The following is a 19,568-nucleotide window of genomic DNA, read 5'->3' on the forward strand; positions in this document are numbered from 1 at the left end:
CTGGTTTAGAAAAGCAAAAATGGATAGAGGGGGTGGGGCATGTTGCAGAAAGTCATTGTGGAATCCTCGCACTAAGCCCCGCCCCTGCAGAACCTGAATAAGTCATAACATAACAGAACACCAGACTATACCTAAAGGGGTATTCCCCATCTGAGCTTGTTATTCTAGCTGATAGCTGGGGGGTCTAACAGCCGGGTCAGGATGCCATAGAAGTGGTTATCACTTCATCTGTGGGTCACTGACACTTCTCTCGCTTCAGCTGTCCAGGCAGGATGGGAATTGTAGTTTTTAAACAGCTGGAGGGCCGCAGGTTTGACACTATTGCCCCAAATCATTGACACAGACTGACAAAGTTAAAAACATTGTTTGTTTTATTTCAATTTACATATAAAAGCTCATAATACTGCCGGACATACAAGAAACGTATATATATTAAAATCAGTCACAAGAACCATGAAAAGGTTAAAAACACCTATGTACAAACCCCGACTAACCAGGCACACCCCACCCCAGTCAACCCCAATGGAACCAGATCGGAAAAAAAAGGGGTAGGGCTTAGTAGTCCCATTACCACAACGATTGGGCACACCCTCTTCCACCAATTATGCCTAGCCAGCTGGTGTTTATAGGGTCTTGGGGGCAACATGGGGGGGGGGGGTTATGCTAATTAGTACTCCCTTAAATACACAATTAACCAAGATTCATCAAAAGGTGTAAAATATCCATAAGTGTAAACTGCCCACAGCAACCCATCACAGCCCTTTTAAAGGGGTTATCCAGTGTGGGGGCACCGTTTGAAGTCCGCTCGGATCCCGCCTCCTTCACTGAGTGGCTGAGCGGCCCTGAGACGTAGCGTCTCGGGCAGCGTCAGACACCAGGAAGTGGCCAGGAACCGGGGCGGCGCGATGAGTGACCCGACGCTGGAACCGGGGAGGTGAGTGGATGTCTTATTTAAGCCACCTCCTCCTCGGTCCCCCCCAGAAAGTGCCCCCATGCTGGAGCACCCCTTTAATATTACCAGAGCTGAAAGCTGAGCGGTGATTGGTTGTTGTGGGCAGTTTACACCCTTCGATAAATCTCCCCCATTAATACGTCAATTTTATACCCTACAATGGAAACACAGAACTGTCAGTGTATAAAAGCTAGGCAAGAGACACAGGAAGAATCAGGCGGACATTAGATGGATGGAAATGAAAGAAAGCGTTTCCCGCTGGCGGCAAGCAAATATTGCTTAGCGATGTCACAAAAAGTTACGATTTATGACGTCGTGCGGGCAGCAAGCTTCACCCCTCCGAACGTGAAAAAATTCTGAGCTGGTTATAAGGCACCTCAGGTCCTGGTGTTTTTTGTTTTTTTTTTCAGCGTTTCAAAAGCATGTGCACCCCTGTGAAGCATAAGGCAAGCAGGCAGCAATGTTGCTGGCCAGGCCCATGAAAATGCAAGCACCAAGGAAGGGAGGCGGAGACGCGACTACCCCTGACCACTTAAGTTATGGTCACCACTCACATTTGTGTTGTAGTGCCCCAACCTAATGGGAGGCTGAATAGGAGTATAACTGCCCCGCGTTGTCTATTGACCCTCGTTACCCTTCCTTTAGACGAGATTCAAACAATCTTTAGCTGAATAAGCAAAGTCTGTTCCTTTAGTTTATTATCCCTAGTCATGGGAAAGCCTCACCCAATACCATAGTAGAGCCATTAAACACTGCAGGCCCATGATAAGTGATGTCATATGGCTATGGGGTTTTGTGGGCCAGGGGTTAAAAAAAAAAAAAAAAAAAAATACACAAAACCTCTACAGGTCTCATACCAATCCTGGTAAAGTCCTTTAATTGAGTGCACTGTTACTAGTGATGTCACAGCCACCAAATTTTATTGGCCGAGATCCTGGTGATGTTACTATTGGCTGCCTATTTAATGATATCATTGGTTTCTTCCTTCAAAAGAAACACACGTCCTATGGCTAAGTTCACACTGGGGGGGAGGGGGGTAGAATAAAGTCCTATAAGCAGCTTTGGTAGACTACCCAGGACCATGATGAGTTTTACACTTTGTTCTCACTATAATACTTCTTTGGTTGCACCCGAGCCGAGGCACTGCTGTCAACTTGACTTTCAGCACAAGCGCCATCCTGTGGTGGATACCCACTAACCGGGTTGAAGGGGCAACAAACTTCAAAAAGCAGCAAATTGTCCAATCTTATTTAAAGTGCCTTTCTGGGAAACCACTAGACTAAATGGTAGTTTACAATTCCCTTATTCCCGTCTGGGAGAACACTCCTGTAGCTTCCCGGTAGTATCAGACCAGATAAGGACCATTCCCTCTCCACCGATCACCAGGTAAGTGCACTTCCTAAAAGATGGTGGGCAGTGCATGAAATCCAGAATAATTTACAGATTAGTATATGGATCATCCCTTTCAGGTCAGGACACTTACTTCAAGGTTACTGGTAGCCCATGAAGGTCTCAAGATCTTCATGTTGTCTTGTTGCATGCCCAAAAATTAATTTTGAGCTAAGTCTCTCTAGTTCTGTTACGAGATCATGGTCATCACCAATTGTTGGCTATCCCCAACAGAACTGGTATCCGGCCTATGACAGTCATTGGATCACCAGGTCTTAAGCCTGGTTGGGTCAGTCTTGGGATAAAGTGTAGTCATGATCAAGGACTACACTGTCCACAATGGTTGTCGATCCAACCATTCCACTTAACTACACTATGCCTATCTACTAGTCATGGGAAACCACGCTGACATGAGGTCTCCTAATAGGTTGAAGTTAAAAAGTCATCTTACAATGTTCTCCAAGGATCACCACTCCAGCTCTTGGCCTCAAGTTCCAAGAACCTGTCAGTGCCGCGAGTAACTTGGTGGGACATCTACAGTCTATTACGTCATAATACTGCCCTTCTGTAGTCCAAACAGTCAAACTGTACAGATACCCTGAATATCCCAGTGACCAGGACTCCTCTACAAGCTAATTGTGCTGCACTTTTACAGCTAATGTATCTTTTCGCCCACATTGGAATAAATCTGCCTCTCTACCATTGCTAAGCCCATGACGTGCGCCACTCTTCCACTCCATGAATTTTTTTTCAAGAGGGTCAATGGTAAAGTTGTGCGTCACTAGACCACTTATGAACATTATGCACCATCCACTATATCACCATCCAGTCTTGGGTTGGAATAGTTGGAAGGATGGGGATCCATTTTTTTTGCGGCCACCATCCTATAAGTCTGAAGGAAGAAAGCCACTGTCTGCTCAGTCTGTGAACTTGTGGATATCATTGTGTAACCGGTAATGGGGGTAAGACAGCTCACTGTGGTAGGGGCAGTTTTGGTGACACCTGCACTTTTCAATCCACATCATGCTTTTCTGGAAAGTGTCTCCATCGTCACAACGGAAGCGCACCCTCATGGTTCTGGTCTTGGATGGGGTGCAGCAACGACCATCTGTACAGGAGCCGCAGTAGTTTGGCTTGTACTTCCGCACACTGGTGCACCCCGCATAGGTGAAATGCATCGCCTGCTTGGCTTTCTTTGTTCTGGTGCACTTCTTGCCATTCTAAATAGAAAAAGGCACCAAGTTAGAAACAAATGGACACGCCACTCATCTGGGGCCAAATTCATAGGAAGGCCAATAAGTCAAAGATATATTTTAGTGTAGGAGACAGATACAAGACTTATTTACACCAATACAGACGATCGTGTTCAAATTGGAACCTTCGCATAGATTGCAATTGACCACACAGAATCAAGGTCAATAGACGTTGGACCTCTTAGGTCATCAAAGCTCTAGTTTTTGAACACAGCAAAGTGAGGAGGTAGTAGTTACAGCAGTCCTCCAAGCTCTCCAGTTTACCCAAGATGGCCCTCATGCAGCCCCTGCCTTAAACATAGTACTATACCCTTTCCTACAATAAAGAAAAGCCAATTATTTACCTTGGGTTTGGATGGTAAGGGGTCTTTGCAGGGTCGGATTTGGCACAAGCGGGTCTCTTTCATGAGTTTGCATTGAGGGTTATCATTAGTTATCCTGGTGGAGAGTCCCATGCCACAGGATTTGGAGCACTGAGACCATTCGGTGGTTTGGATGGCACAGCTGGAGCGATCTGGTTGGGGATGAGGACCCAGCCCTGTGTGGAAAAGTTTTATAAAGTGATTAAGACCCAATACTATCACAGTAGGGAGTTTTTTTTCTTTACAGATATTCTTTGGCCTTGGTGATATTTATGGAGCCAACAGTGTCAACTATTAGATTATTATTAGATTAGATTATTATTATTATGGACTGTGGGTTTAGCCAGTCCAATGGATCATGCAGTGCTGATAACATGTCTGCCCAGGTAAGGAAGACTCCTACAACTTACCAGTCTCCATCTTGAATCCATTTCGGACTAAAGTGATCAGCTCATTGCTGGACACTGGTTCCACATCCTCCTGGTCTAAGTTTTCTTCAGATGACTTCAAAATATCATCTACGTCTCCATTGGTGGTGTCTCCAGAGTCCTCAGAGATGTGGTTGCTGTCACACATCCATTCTTCACAGCACTGTCCAGGGACCTTTACAAGTCTTGGATTAATGCAGTCCACGCTAGGCAAGGCCATTTCCTGAGGACACAGGGGCATACATCCAACCACTCCGTCCATGCAGGAGCACTGGTGCTTGCAGTTGGGTTGAAAGTTCTCCCCATTCTGATAGATTTGCCCGAAGAATTCACAAGGTCGACCTTCAGACTTTGCTGGAGAAGACAAAAATATCGAAATCATAAAATGGTCTACAGGAACTGGATAGAACATCACAAGAATGGAAGTTTTGTGATCCCTTAGCTGGTATGGAGCCGAAGCCGAAAGCCAAGCCAAAAGATCATGTATATAGAAAAACGGGGCGAGACACCCACCAGCTGAACGAACATTTGGGCACGTTTTCTCTGGGGGTGCTCCATCAGCCATCAAGTGAGGGTATCGTAGCTTGGACCTGCTCTACAAGAGGGTCAACCAATCCTAGCACCCCTACGATCACCAGTCTGGTCACTCTAAAGACTGGCACAACCCAAGATAGACAACCATAAAAGAGCCTTGGAATTTGGCATCCCAAGTTGAAAAAAACCCTTTAAATATTTCAGGCATGATTCCTTTAAGGCGTCCAAAGTCCCAGAATTACTCGGAAGTCACTGCGGGTCACACTGTGATCATCTAGGAGCCTTGTAACGTGATCTGCAGTAAACTTCAACTCCTACAAGAACATTCTGTCAGATCAATGTCTGTCCCTCGGCTACGCTGTACTTGTTAGAGGTGACATTAAATGGGTCGGTTGTGCCAATGCAAAGTTCTGGGCAGTTCTCCTGGTTGAGCTGGGCCCCAAGGTGTTTACAGTTCCTGGGAAGGTTATCTGCAGACAGGATGATAGCTGGCGCAACATGCTGCCAGGTGCGGTGTTGACTTAAATTATATCTGCTCTTCAAAACAGCCGACATCTCAACTGTGGCCAAATACCAGCCTACGGCCCGGTAGGCATCGAGCTCATCTCTTTCTAATGAGTTGTGATAGGTAAGAAAGAGGTGCAACTCTAAATGCAATTACACCCTAATCTGGGTTACTGGCCAAGCCGAAATAAAGAGCCTGTATTGTTCCGGCTCATCGCCTGTGTACATACAATGTTATTGCCAACTTTTATGGAAGATAAACATTACTGGAGGTGTGCCCGAAGCAAAGGTGCCCACAGTGTTCAGCTGGGCATGGCGCCAGTTACATAAAAACTGGTCATCCAAAACCAGGAAGCCTGGGCATGCTGGGAGTTGTAGTTTGGCAACAGCTGGAGAGCCAAAGGTTGAGACCATTGCCCTAGGTACTAACAGTGAGTGTATGGTGTTGGGTCGCTACTTACCACGGCAGATTCCCTTGGTAGATGAAGGGTCAGCGCCAAAATCGCAGTGCAGGCCCTTGATGTGATCACAGGGGTGTCTCAGATCACAGTCCTGGTTGTACTGACGGGCACAGACTTTGCAGCATCCACAGCTGTCTGTTATGAGACTGATGCCAGGGGCACACGTTGAAGTTTCCTTGGGGCAGACGCAAGTTGATGGGCACAATTGTTCCCCCTATAGAAAGCACAGAACACCAAAACAGCTTAGATACCATTCACATCCAAAGGTCTTCACAAATCCTAGAATCATGCAACTCTCCATAGGAGCAGTATTATAGTAGTAGTATTCTTGTATATAGGGGGCAGTATTATAGTAGTAGTATTCTTGTATATAGGGGGCAGTATTATAGTAGGTATATTCTTGTATATAGGAGCAGTATTATAGTAGTTATATTCCTGTATATAGGGGGCAGTATTATAGTAGTAGTATTCTTTTATATAGGGGGCAGTATTATAGTAGGTATATTCTTGTATATAGGGGGCAGTATTATAGTAGGTATATTCCTGTATATAGGAGCAGTATTATAGTATACAGTATTAGTAACTTTTACAAAGCCTTCACCATCCAGTGTGTTTGATGTGATAATTCTTCATGAATGGAACTGCCCTTTAATAATATTTCCTCTTCAAAGGACTTAGCTGACACTTTTTATAACATTATAATTGAGTCCGATAAGATAAAAGGTTCTAAACAATAATCCAGTCAGACAGAGTTCTCAGAAAGTACCGCCATAAAGATGGACTCCGCAAGGAACTTTTATTTCCAGTCTCCCATTCTCCATTACAAATTTAGTTCGTGAAATCTGTAAATTCTCTCAAGTTAATCCTCAAATTACAGCTAATTCCTGCACGGCCGGCCAAGGACTTGCATAAACAATGGGCACGTGACCCGCTGAGTCACAGCTGCTCCGCCTTGGTCCTGGCATCACTGACAGGGCAGGAACGGTGACTCTGGGATTAACAGAGCGCCACTTTACTACCAGTGTTATGATAACCAGTTCAGGTCTAGGTAAAAAAAAAAAAAAAAAAAAAAAGGGGGAAGAGGAGGAAAATATTTACTCCGACCGCACAGCGCTCCGAATATTAAAAATAGCACCTAGTGGTTTCCAGTAAATATCACCGCTATGTGTATATATATACACCAACTGCTGGTGTATCCAAGTCTATGAGGTGTAATACCATCTACTGAGCTGCTGTATCCAAGCCAATTGTGTGGGATACTGTTTCATGAGCCATGTATCCAAGCCTGTTACTTCCCATGTGATCAGGACTTTAGAATTATAGTTTTTTGTCCCTGATCACACAACCCACGTTTTTCTATAGCTTAACATGAAAGTACAAATTATAGTCTCTTTGTACACCATCACCAATGGTGAGGGCCACATAACCGCCCACATTGAGGGACACCATACCCTGGAGATAGTCGTTCTAATGATACTAGAAATTAGAACACAATCTATACAGTATCAGCAATACTGTAATACCCATGTAGTACCTACATAATACGGCCATACCCATATAGTGCCACTATAGTGTTACACAGAGCCTACATAATATTGCTATACCCATACAGTAGCACAAGAGTACCCAGACAATACCATCATACAGTACCAACCTAGTACCAAACAGTGCCTACACAATACTACCATACCCATACAACAAAATAGCACCTATAAAACACAACATAGTGCTTACACAATAGTGACATATATTCTATATACAGTACTCCCATATCCATTGAGTACCAACATAGCACCATATACGCCTACACACACACATCCTATCCATACAGTAGTGAGGACAGATATGATGCCCACCGGGTCTTAGGGCATCATCCACAGCTGCCAGCCGCCCGGCCCTGAGGGCATTCTGCCCGCCAGACAAAAACTTCCGCACCAGGAATTTGGAGATGGTCCAGGAGTCGCGGCAAAGCAAAGTTTCTTCTTGCCAAGTCTGCCATCTACCCCCGCCAGCCGCGTGCCATCTATTAACCACACACCGCCACCAGCTGTAAGCGCCAAGGCAGGCCACAGGAAGGTCAAAGTTCACATACAGGGCCTGCACAGGGTAACCCCACCCATGTAGTAAGGAAGACCGTCCAGTGACAAGGACGAATATAAGAATGGTTTCGTCTCAGCTTTGTGGTGGTGGCTTTGTCCCACGAAAACAACGTAAACCATAAGAGGGAGATTTATGGGGCAATCGTTGCCCATAGCAACCAATCTGGTAAAGTGAAAGCAGAGCTGCGACTGGTTGCTACGGACAACAGAGCCCTACTAGCACAGCACCATAAATCTCTATGCCTGTCAGGTCTATGGAGAGCCGGATGTGACGGCCACCAGTGGGTGTAGGAGTACAAGATTATACAAGCTGATAAAGGATTGTGACAGAATGTGGTAAGTCACCATGTTATATACAGCTCCAGAGCTATAGACTTCCGTATACGAGGCTGCGCTGATGTATTGGGCATGACCCAGCTTTCCAGATGGAACCAATATGGCCGCCATTAGAATTACCACCCAGCTTTCAAAGCTAGTTACTCGGACTATATCGTTGTTCAGAACCCTGGAAAAGCTGAGTGGGGAGGAAATGGTTTCCTCCTCCATGTTAGGGTAGGAGGGTAGGATGATACATGCTGCACCATTGCTATTCAGGATTCTGGGAAAGCTGGGTGAAGCAGCAGCATTGTATGAGGATTCATCCTGCACTACTGCCATTCAGGACAGGGGAAAAGCTGGGTGGGGGAACTAATGGTCAATGCCTGCAGTCATTTATCATCACCCAACTTTTCCAGATGCCTGAATGGTAACAAGTTATTGGGGAATACTTCACTGTTCAGGATACTGGAAAATCCGTACATAGCGTTCTGTATGATATATCCTGCACCCCTGCAGAAAAGCTCCAACATCTTCCCTGGTAACTGGAGTCATAGTCCATCACCCAGCTTTCCTAGAAGCAGATACAATGAACGCCAGGCCTAACAGGGGGTGGGGGTCTTCAGGTTAGACAGCCCCCACTCATGATATAGGGGTACAGAAGGTAAGCTTGCACCCGTAGGGGCCCATGAGGTCTTTTCCCCATATAAGCAGACAGTAATATAGATGAAGCAATATAAATGGGGCCCCAGTAACATTCCTTGCATTGGGGCCCCGGCGGCTTCACGTTACGTCTCAGGGGGTCCCCCATTATAATACAGGATGAGCTCAGGCCCTTGGGATGCTTCTTATAGGGCCCGCCGCCCCTGCCCCCCTCCAGTCACTTAATGCAGGAATGTGGGGTCTGCAGATAGGATGTTTTCCTTCAGAATCTCACATAGAGAAGAATATCAAATCCTCGCGCCAAGTCCCTTGAAATGCGATATTGGTGGCCAACAGGGAGGCTATACATAAACATGCCGGGCCAAGGAGGAGGGGGAGAGCGCCACCCACTGTTTACAAACCCCACGCTGGGTATTTATAGTGGGCATGAATTATAAGGCCAGTCAAGAGTCAGGAACCACCCAGCTTTCCTTAAAGGGGCAGGCATCCTAAACTGTGGCAAGACTACAACTCCCAGCATTTTCTACAAGAGAGAACTGCAGGTTGGTGACTACTGGGTAAGGGAATATAAAAACACGGACTTTGTTTTAGTTCAAGGGCAAAACTACAACACCCAGCATGCCCTGACAGCCGAAGGCTGTCAGGGCATGCTGGGTGTTTTAGTTTTGCAACAGATGGACCACAGATTAGAAGCAATGGGGGTAAAAAAAAAAAAAAAAAAATCTTGATATGGATACGATGTTTCAGTGTTGCAAAACCACAACACCCAGCATGTCCTTTGGCTGTTAGAGCATAGCATGCTGGGAGTTGTAGTTTTGCAACAGCTGGAAAGCAACAGAATAGGAAATTTAACATCAGCTGCCATCTAGGATAAGATGGTAAGAGACAGAAACAGTTATACTAAAGTTACAATGCCAGCCTTGTCAGCTGGCACAGCGCCACCCTGACCACCTATATCTCCAGCTAGAAGGACATGCTGGCACTTGTGGTTCCAACACAGATACCAAGCCATAGGTTACCTGCCCCTAGAGATGGTATACCTCGCACTACACCCCCTGTAGCACAACCATCACCATTCAGGGGTCTGGGAAAGCCAGGTAGGTGGATGCCACCCAGCTTTCCAACTAAAAAGGACACTTGTATCCCCAGAAGGGGTTAATGCGCCATTCTCCAACCCCCCCCCCCCCCCTTACCCCAGCCCTGCACCAATCAGCGGCCACCATAAAGAGACTTTGATCTCAGCATCACAACAAAGTCATTGATTATAATAAGGCTCCAGAGGAAATCACTAATGGCCGACCAGAAAGAAGGGATTGTTCCCCCATCATCTCCCAGCAGACATGTGGGAGGGGACGCTAGAAGAAGAGTGACCCCCCCAGTGCTAGAGTGCAAGCTCCGCAGACCAGCACGCCTGCAGTCACACTCATCTGATGGTGCAGAACTACAACTCCCAGCCTGTAGAATGCATGCCTGAAAGGAATATATGGGGGCCCCTCTAACAGTCCATATGCAGAAGAACTACAACTGCCAGCATATCCATGAAGGTGAATACAAGTGAACTACAACTCCCAGCAGGGCCATGCAGCTGGATACAAGATTGACAACTTATCTTGTCTATCATGATATCATACTGTGCTGCAGAGGAACTACAACTCCCAGCAGCTGGATACATAGCAATGAGAAGTACTGCTGGGATTTGTAGTTAAAAATAATGACACCGCAGGAGGTTTACAGATGGCTACAGTAGCTGCTTGGGAACTACAACTCCCATCATGCCCATAAAGCTGGATGCAGAGTAATGAAGTTCTACAACACTCTACAATAAGTGACACTTCAGGTCAAGTATATTCTAACTGCAAATTGCTTATGAACTACAACTCCCATCATGCCCTTGCAGCTGGATACACAGTAAGAAGGAGTATAGCTGGAATTTGTAGTTCTACTATAGAATGCTGTTTAGGAACTACAACTCCCATCATGCCCTTGCAGCTGGATACACATTAATAAGGAGGAGCAGTGCTGGGATTTGTAGTTCTACAGCACTCAGAAATAACGAGCCCTTAGGTCTAGTGTAATATTAAAATATAATGACATATTTCTTAGGGACTACAACTCCCAGCAGGTCCACGCTGCTGGATACCCAGTAATAAGGAGTAGTAAAGCTGGGATTTGTAGTTCTACTGCACTATAGCTCAGATGTAGCATGCTGCTTAGGAACTACTACTCCCAGCATGCCATTGCAGATGGATACATAGTAATAATCAGTAAAGCTGGGATTTGTAGTTCAACTATAGCTCAGCTGCAGGAACTACAACTCCCAGCATGCAGGCAGTAGTATACAGCCCAGTGCAGCAGGGGTGGGGGTCTCCCATACACTCTTAGGAACTACAACTCCCAGCATGCAGCAGGGTGGGGGTCTCCCATACACTCACCATCCTCACACAGCAGGCGACTCCCAGCAGCGCAGCGAGCAGCAGGGCTCCGGAGCAGCACTCAGGCAGCATGGTCCACACTGGAGTGTAATAGGGGAGAATGCAGCAGGTATACAATGCTCAGGACCGGGGATCCTCAGTCACTCGGGGGGGAGGGGGGAGCTGCTGCTGCCTGGCTGCCCGGGGCCACAGATCACCTGCGACCGCTCAGCTGTTCATTGACAAAACTCTGCCAGCTGCTCCCTTATATATAGAAGAGCTGCAGCCACGCCCCCCCCCGTGACGTCACCGCGGCTGGCACACACTAAGAGAAGCGGCTCTCAGCACCGCCCCCTACAGGCCGCAGTGGGGAGTGCAGCTCTGCAGCACATTCCCTCCACTAAGAATAGCAGCAAGTCAGGACACAGTTGTCTCCCTGAATTCCTGAGAGTCACAGAGCTTCTCCTTGCCTCACAGTCCTGGTAAAGGGGCTCCGCTTCTTCGCTAATCTCTTCCAGTTCCAACCCCTGGGCTCCAGAGCTCCCCCTAGTGGTGGCTGCAGGCAAGCACTATGAGCATGGAGCAGGCAGGAAGGAGTCAGCTACTTAGCAGCCCCCTAGGAGTGTGGGCATATATCTCAGTCTTCCCCTGGGCTCCAGAGCTCCCCCTAGTGGTGGCTGCAGGTATATACTGTGACTATAGGTTCAGTGTGGGGAGGGGCCCATCTCACCAGGGGACCCAGTGCACTTGCAAGGTAGGTACCCCCTGACCCCCTCCAAGGACCACTGACTATTGCTGTGACTAAAAGAGCCCCCTTCAGGCATTGTGGGCATGCTGGGAGTTGTAGTTTTACAGGTTGGAGATGACAGTGACTAGGAGATCTACCCTCAGGGATGCCACCCAATGTGGGAAAGCTGTGTGACCCCCCCTGTAAGGTGTAACAGTGCCCTATGGGCTGTCACTCAGCTTTCCCAGGTGCAGATAGGACTGGGATGAATGGAATCTTTAGGAACCTGACAACTTGCTGACGGACTGTGTAGAGGAAATGTCAGGGAGCTGTGAAGACGTCATGTGTGTGGAGAGCGTCGTACAGACTTGTGTAGCGCCATTATATATGGATGATACTGACCTGACTCACAGGGTGACAGATAGCGCCCCCTGCAGGCTGTGAGGGGTCACTGTGACATGGTCCCTGTCATGTATAATGCTCTGACATGGTCCCTGTCATGTATAATGCTCCGACATTGTCCCTGTCATGTATAATGCTCCGACATGGTCCCTGCCATGTATAATGCTCCGACATGGTCCCTGTCATGTATAATGCTCCGACATGGTCCCTGTCATGTATAATGCTCCGACATGGTCCCTGCCATGTATAATGCTCCGACATGGTCCCTGTCATGTATAATGCTCCAACATGGTCCCTGTCATTTATAATGCTCCGACATGGTCCCTGCCATGTATAATGCTCTGACATAGTCCCTGTCACGTATAATGCTCCGACATGGTCCCTGTCATGTATAATGCTCCAACATGGTCCCTGTCATGTATAATGCTCCGACATGGTCCCTGTCATGTATAATGCTCCGACATGGTCCCTGTCATGTATAATGCTCCGACATGGTCCCTGTCATGTATAATGCTCCGACATGGTCCCTGTCATGTATAATGCTCCAACATGGTCCCTGCCATGTATAATGCTCTGACATAGTCCCTGTCATGTATAATGCTCCGACAAGGTCCCTGTCATGTATAATGCTCCGACATGGTCCCTGTCATGTATAATGCTCCGACATGGTCCCTGCCATGTATAATGCTCCGACATGGTCCCTGCCATGTATAATGCTCCGACATGGTCCCTGTCATGTATAATGCTCCGACATGGTCCCTGCCATGTATAATGCTCCGACATGGTCCCTGCCATGTATAATGCTCTGACATGGTCCCTGCCATGTATAATGCTCCGACATAGTCCCTGTCATGTATAATGCTCCGACATGGTCCCTGCCATGTATAATGCTCTGAAATAGTAAGTGGTGCTGTACAGTGAGAGGACTCCCTACCAATGTATTCAGCTGTCTATTCATTCCCTATAATCCCTACTACTTCTTCATCCATCCTTTGTTCTTTCTTCTCAGTCCCTACCTTTCCTCCATTTATCATCTGTCCATAGCCCTGACGCTTCTATCCTTTCTTTACTCCTCTTCATTCCCTTGTCATCATTCATCTTCACCATTGGTTCATTCTCCTTCACTCCCTACTTTCTCCACATTCATCCTCTGTTATTTCACCACAATCCCTACTTTCTCATCACCCATACACTGGTCCCTCAGCCCATATGTTGTCCCTATTTATGCCTTCAATTTTTCATCTTTTCCTGTTCAATTCCCTACCTCGCTCTCCTTCATCTTCTCTTCATTCCCTCACATTCCCTGCTTTTCCTTCCCTTTCATCCCCTATGAGTTTCATAATTTCCTTCTCATTCGTTTTCTCTTTATTCCTTCTCCTTCCTTATCCCTGCATCCCCTGATCCCTCCACCATAGTCCCTACCTCGCTCACCTTCATCTTCTCTTCATTCCCTACCATCCCAGCCTTCTCCCCTACTTCATCCTCTGTTTGTTCCGTCACAGCTCCCTTTTCCTGTTTTATTCCCCATTTCTTTTTAATTTCAGCTTTCTCCTCATTCATCTCCTCTTCATTCCCATCAAGTCCCTATTTTTTCCTCATTTAACCTTACTTCATTCATCTTCAGGTTGTCTCTTCTCATTCCCTACCCTCTCCTTCTGTATCTCTCCATTCTAGTTCTAACTTTCTCCTTATTCTTTACCTTTTATATTTTCTTCTTATTTGCCTTCTCCTTAGTCCCTACTTTCGCCACATTTGCCTTCTCTTCATTCCCTACTTTCGCCACATTTACCTTCTCTTCATTCCCTGCCTTCTCCTTATTCATCTTCTCTTCATTCCCTACCTTCCCCTCATACATCTTCTCTTTATTCCCTGCCTTCTTCTCATTCATCATCTCTTCATTCCATACCTTCTCCTCATTCATCTTCTCATCATTCCCTACCTTCTCCTCATTAATCTTTTCTACATTCCCTACCTTCTCATCATTCATCTTCTCTTCATTGCCTGCCTTCTCCTCATTCATCTTCTCTTCATTCCCTGCCTTCTCCTCATTCATCTTCTCTTCATTCCCTGCCTTCTCTTCATTCCTTTTCTCCTCATTCCCTACCTTCTCCTCATTTACCTTCTCTTCATTCCCTGCCTTCTCTTTATTCATCTTCTCTTCTTTCCCTGCCTTCTCCTCATTCATCTTCTCTTCATTCCCTGCCTTCTCCTCATTCATCTTCTCTTCATTCCCTGCCTTCTCTTCATTCCTTTTCTCTTCATTCCCTGCCTTCTCCTCATTCATTTTCTCTTCATTCCCTGCCTTCTCTTCATTCCTCTTCTCTTCATTCCCTGCCTTCTTCTCATTCATCTTCTCTTTATTCTCTGCCTTTCCTTCATTCATCTTCTCTTCATTCCCTGCCTTCTATTTATTCATCTTCTCTTCATTCCCTATGTTCTCCTCATTCATCTTCTCTTCATTCCCTGACTTCTCCTTAATTCATCTTCTCTTCATTCCCTGACTTCTCCTTAATTCATCCTCTCTTCATTCCCTGCCTTCTCTTTATTCATCTTCTCTTCATTTATCTTCTCTTCATTCCCTGCCTTCTCCTCATTTATCCTCTGTTAACCCCGCTGTAATCCCTACTTTTTTCATTCACCTTCTGTTCTCTCCTTACAATGCTAACCTTCTCCTCATTCATTCATCCTCATTCCTCCCTATTTTTTATTTCATTCCCTCCTATTTCTCTGTTTTATACCTGTATTTCTCTCAATCTTTTCATTCCTTCACAATGCCTATGTCCTCCTCATTCACGTCCCCTGTTCTGGATTTACCTCCTGCTATTTATCAGTTATTTTGGACCCTGGTAGTTTGTCCCGTTACCACAACACAGTCCCTCCCCCGTGGTCCTCACCTGCACCCCCTCCTCCAGGACTTCCATTAAATATAGTCCTTGTTATAATAATCCGGCCACTGACAGCCGAGGGACATCACTTTAATAATGGCTAAATATGACTCTGATGAATGCGGGGGAGCGGGAATGTACGGGGGAGGGGGGAGGGCTGTTGCCACAACGTGACGGCATCATCAGTAAATAGTTGACAGCACCAGACTCATCTGATCCAGTCATGACACCGCCACATTGTAACATCCACCCGGACAGTGACCTGGGAGCCCTACAGCTCTCCTCCCTGGTCCCTGGTCATAGCCGCATCTGGGAAAGCTGGGTGATGTCCATGTCTGGGAGAGCTGGGTGATGTCCATGTCTGGGAGAGCTGGGTAATGTCCATGTCTGGGAGAGCTGGGTAATGTCCATGTCTGGGAGAGCTGGGTGATGTCCATGTCTGGGAGAGCTGGGTGATGTCCATGTCTGGGAGAGCTGGATGATGTCCATGTCTGGGAGAGCTGGGTGATGTCCATGTCTAGGAGAGCTGGGTGATGTCCATGTCTGGGAGAGCTGGGTGATGTCCATGTGTGTGAGAGCTGGGTGATGTCCATGTCTGGAAAAGCTGGGCGATGTCCATGTCTGGGAGAGCTGGGTGATGTCCATGTCTGGGAGAGCTGGGTGATGTCCATGTCTGGGAGAGCTGGGTGATGTCCATGTCTGGGAGAGCTGGGTGATGTCCATGTCTGGGAGAGCTGGGTGATGTCCATGTCTGGGAGAGCTGGGTGATGTCCATGTCTGGAAAAGCTGGGTGATGTCCATGTCTGGGAAAGCTGGGTGATGTCCATGTTTGAGAGAGCTGGGTGATGTCCATGTCTAGGAAAGCTGGGTGATGTCCATGTCTGGGAGAGCTGGGTGATGTCCATGTCTGGGAGAGCTGGATGATGTCCATGTCTGGGAAAGCTGGGTGATGTCCATGTCTGGGAAAGCTGGGTGATGTCCATGTCTGGGAGAGCTGGGTGATGTCCATGTCTGGGAAAGTTGGGTGATGTCCATGTCTGGGAAAGCTGGGTGATGTCCATGTCTGGGAGAGCTGGGTGATGTCCATGTCTGGGAGAGCTGGGTGATGTCCATGTCTGGGAGAGCTGGATGATGTCCATGTCTGGAAAAGCTGGGTCATGTCTGGAAAAGCTGGGTGATGTCATGTCTGGGAAAGCTGGGTGATGTCCATGTCTGGGAGAGCTGGGTGATGTCCATGTCTGGGAGAGCTGGGGGATGTCCATGTCTGGGAGAGCTGGGTGATGTCCATGTCTGGGAGAGCTGGGTGATGTCCATGTCTGGGAAAGCTGGGTGATGTCCATGTCTGGGAGAGCTGGGTGATGTCCATGTCTGGGAGAGCTGGGTGATGTCCATGTCTGGGAGAGCTGGGTGATGTCCATGTCTGGGAGAGCTGGGTGATGTCCATGTCTGGGAGAGCTGGGTGATGTCCATGTCTGGGAGAGCTGGGTGATGTCCATGTGTGGGAGAGCTGGGTGATGTCCATGTCTGGGAAAGCTGAGTGATTTTCAGTATGAGCGGCAGTACAGCTCCCACAAACGCTGTCACCCAGCTTTCCCGTAGGCCTGAATGGTCAGCGATGTGTGAAAGGGTAAGGAGGAGTGTATACTGCAGACATCCACTGCTTGTCTGTCCTGGGAGGAGTAACATGAGCACAGTGACCGAGAGGTGGTGACCAAGAGACGGTGACCAAGAGACAGCTACCCAAAGACAGCGACCCAGAGAAACAGTAACCGAGAGACAGTAACCGAGAGACAGTGACTGAGAGACAGCAACCGAGAGACAGTGAATGACCAATAGTTTAATGGCCAAGAGAGACAGTGACCCAAAGACAATAACCAAGAGGCAGTGACCAAGAGAGACAGTGACCAATATTGACCAAGAGACAGCGACCCAGAGACAATGACCAATAGTGACTGAGAGAGAGAGACCCAGAGACAGGAACCAGGAGACACCGACCGAGTGACAGTGACCCAGAGACAGAGGCTTTAAATAAACTGAAACTGTGTGAGACCCGGCTATTTCTATATACACTTCATGATGGGCAGAAACATAACTGCTGAGACTGCAGACAGAACAATATATAGAACTGTCCATAGAGGGCAGTATGATAGTAGTTATTTCCCTTTACATAGGGGTCAGTATTATATTAGTAGTTATATTCTTGTATATAGGAGCAGTATTATAGTAGTTATATTCCTGTATATAGGGGCAGTATTATATTAGTAGTCATATTCTTGTATATAGGAGCAGTATCATAGTAGTTATATTCTTGTATATAGGGGGCAGTATTATAGTAGTTACTAGAAAATGTACCCGGCGCTGCCCGGGTATAAAGTGTCAGTGTGTTAATTAGATTTGTTCTAAGGTGCCCAGGAGGCCAAGCTAAAGATATTGTTTCATCTGAGTTAGTCAGTGGAATTAGTGTATACCTGTAGTGCATAGTTGGAGGGGTTCTGTATACCCACAATGTATAGTTTTTAGGGGTCTCGCATATCTGTAGTGCATAGTTGGGGGGCTGTATAACTATAGTGTATAGTTGGGGGGGTCCTGTATACCTGTAGTGTGTAGTTGGGGGGGCTGTATACCTGTAGTGTATAGTTGAGGGAGGTCCTGTATACCTGCAGTGTACAGTTGGTGAAGGTCCTGTATACCTGTACTGTATAGTTTGGGGGTCCTGTATACCTGTAGTATATAGTTGGTGCTGTATACCTGTAATGTATAGTTGGTGGAGGTCTTGTATACTTGTAGTTTATAGTTTGAGGGTCCTGGATACCTGTAGTGTATAATTGGTGGAGGTCTTGTATACCTGTAGTATATAGTTCGGGGGTCCTGTATACCTGTAGTGAATAGTTTGAGGGTCCTGTATAACTATAGTATAGAGTTGGTGGAGGTCCTGTATACCTGTATACCTGTAGTGTATAGTTTGTATAGTCCTATATACCTGTAGTATATAGCTGGTGGAGTTCCTGTATACCTGTAGTATATTTGGGGTCCTGTATACTTGTAGTATAGAGTTGGTGAAGGTGCTGTATACCTGTATTATAGAGTTGGTGTAGGTCCTGTATACCTGTAGTGTATAGTTTTGAGGTCCTGTATACCTGTAGTGTATAGTTTGGAGTCCTATATACCTGTAGTATATAGTTGGTGGAGTTCCTGTATACCTGTAGTGTATAGTTTGGGGTCCTGTATATCTGTAGTATATAGTTGGTGGAGGTCCTGTATACCTGTAGTGTATAGTTTTGGGGTCCTTTATACCTGTAGTGTAAAGTTTGGGGTCCTGTATAGCTGTAATATATAGTTTTGTGGAGGTCCCGTGCACCTGTAGTGTATAGTTTTGGGGTCCTGTATATCTGTAGTGTCCTGTATACTTGCAGGGTTGTATTTACCCGTATGGCAGTGTTATTCAGTCACAGTGTGTTGGTATTGGTCATGTCTGGTATGGCGGTGTTATCCAGTCACAGTATGGCGGTATTGGTCAGGTCTGGTATAGCAGTGTTATCCAGTCACAGTATGGTGGTATTGGTCAGGTCTGGTGTGGCAGTGTTACCCAGTCACAGTTTGGTATACCTGTAGTGCCCTGTATATACATGTACTGTATAGATGGAGTAGGGGGCCCTGTATATACATGTACTGTATAGATGGAGTAGGGGGTCCTGTATACATGTACTGTATAGATGGAGTAGGGGGTCCTGTATATACATGTACTGTATAGATGGAGTAGGGGGTCCTGTATATACATGTACTGTATAGATGGAGTAGGGGGCCCTGTATACATGTACTGTATAGATGGAGTAGGGGGTCCTGTATATACATGTACTGTATAGATGGAGTAGGGGGTCCTGTATATACATGTACTGTATAGATGGAGTAGGGGGCCCTGTATATACATGTACTGTATAGATGGAGTAGGGGGTCCTGTATACATGTACTGTATAGATGGAGTAGGGGGCCCTGTATATACATGTACTGTATAGATGGAGTAGGGGGTCCTGTATACATGTACTGTATAGATAGAGTAGGGGGTCCTGTATATACATGTACTGTATAGATGGAGTAGGGGGTCCTGTATATACATGTACTGTATAGATGGAGTAGGGGGTCCTGTATATACATGTACTGTATAGATGGAGTAGGGGGCCCTGTA

General features: G+C 46.6%; 1 protein-coding gene and 1 long non-coding RNA gene across 2 annotated transcripts in view; one reads left to right on the plus strand and one right to left on the minus strand.

Moving 5' to 3' along the window:
• Positions 1-353: 353 nt before the first annotated feature.
• LOC138802566 (CCN family member 1-like) lies at positions 354-11,600 on the minus strand. Its single transcript, XM_069986015.1, has 5 exons — positions 11,393-11,600; positions 5,884-6,097; positions 4,367-4,738; positions 3,939-4,132; positions 354-3,561 (listed from the first exon to the last, which is right to left on the minus strand). Exons 1-5 carry the CDS (start codon positions 11,462-11,464, stop codon positions 3,259-3,261), a joined length of 1,155 nt encoding a protein of 384 aa, XP_069842116.1. The 5' UTR covers positions 11,465-11,600; the 3' UTR covers positions 354-3,258.
• The window catches only part of LOC138802568 (uncharacterized), a 72,242-nt gene continuing 60,883 nt past the window's right edge, over positions 8,210-19,568 (plus strand). Inside the window, exon 1 of the long non-coding RNA XR_011364780.1 lies at positions 8,210-8,318. This is a non-coding gene — a long non-coding RNA (uncharacterized lncRNA). The remainder of the gene's footprint in view (positions 8,319-19,568) is intronic.

This window comes from Dendropsophus ebraccatus, chromosome 10 (genome assembly GCF_027789765.1).
Source record: "Dendropsophus ebraccatus isolate aDenEbr1 chromosome 10, aDenEbr1.pat, whole genome shotgun sequence".
NCBI lineage: Eukaryota > Metazoa > Chordata > Amphibia > Anura > Hylidae > Dendropsophus > Dendropsophus ebraccatus.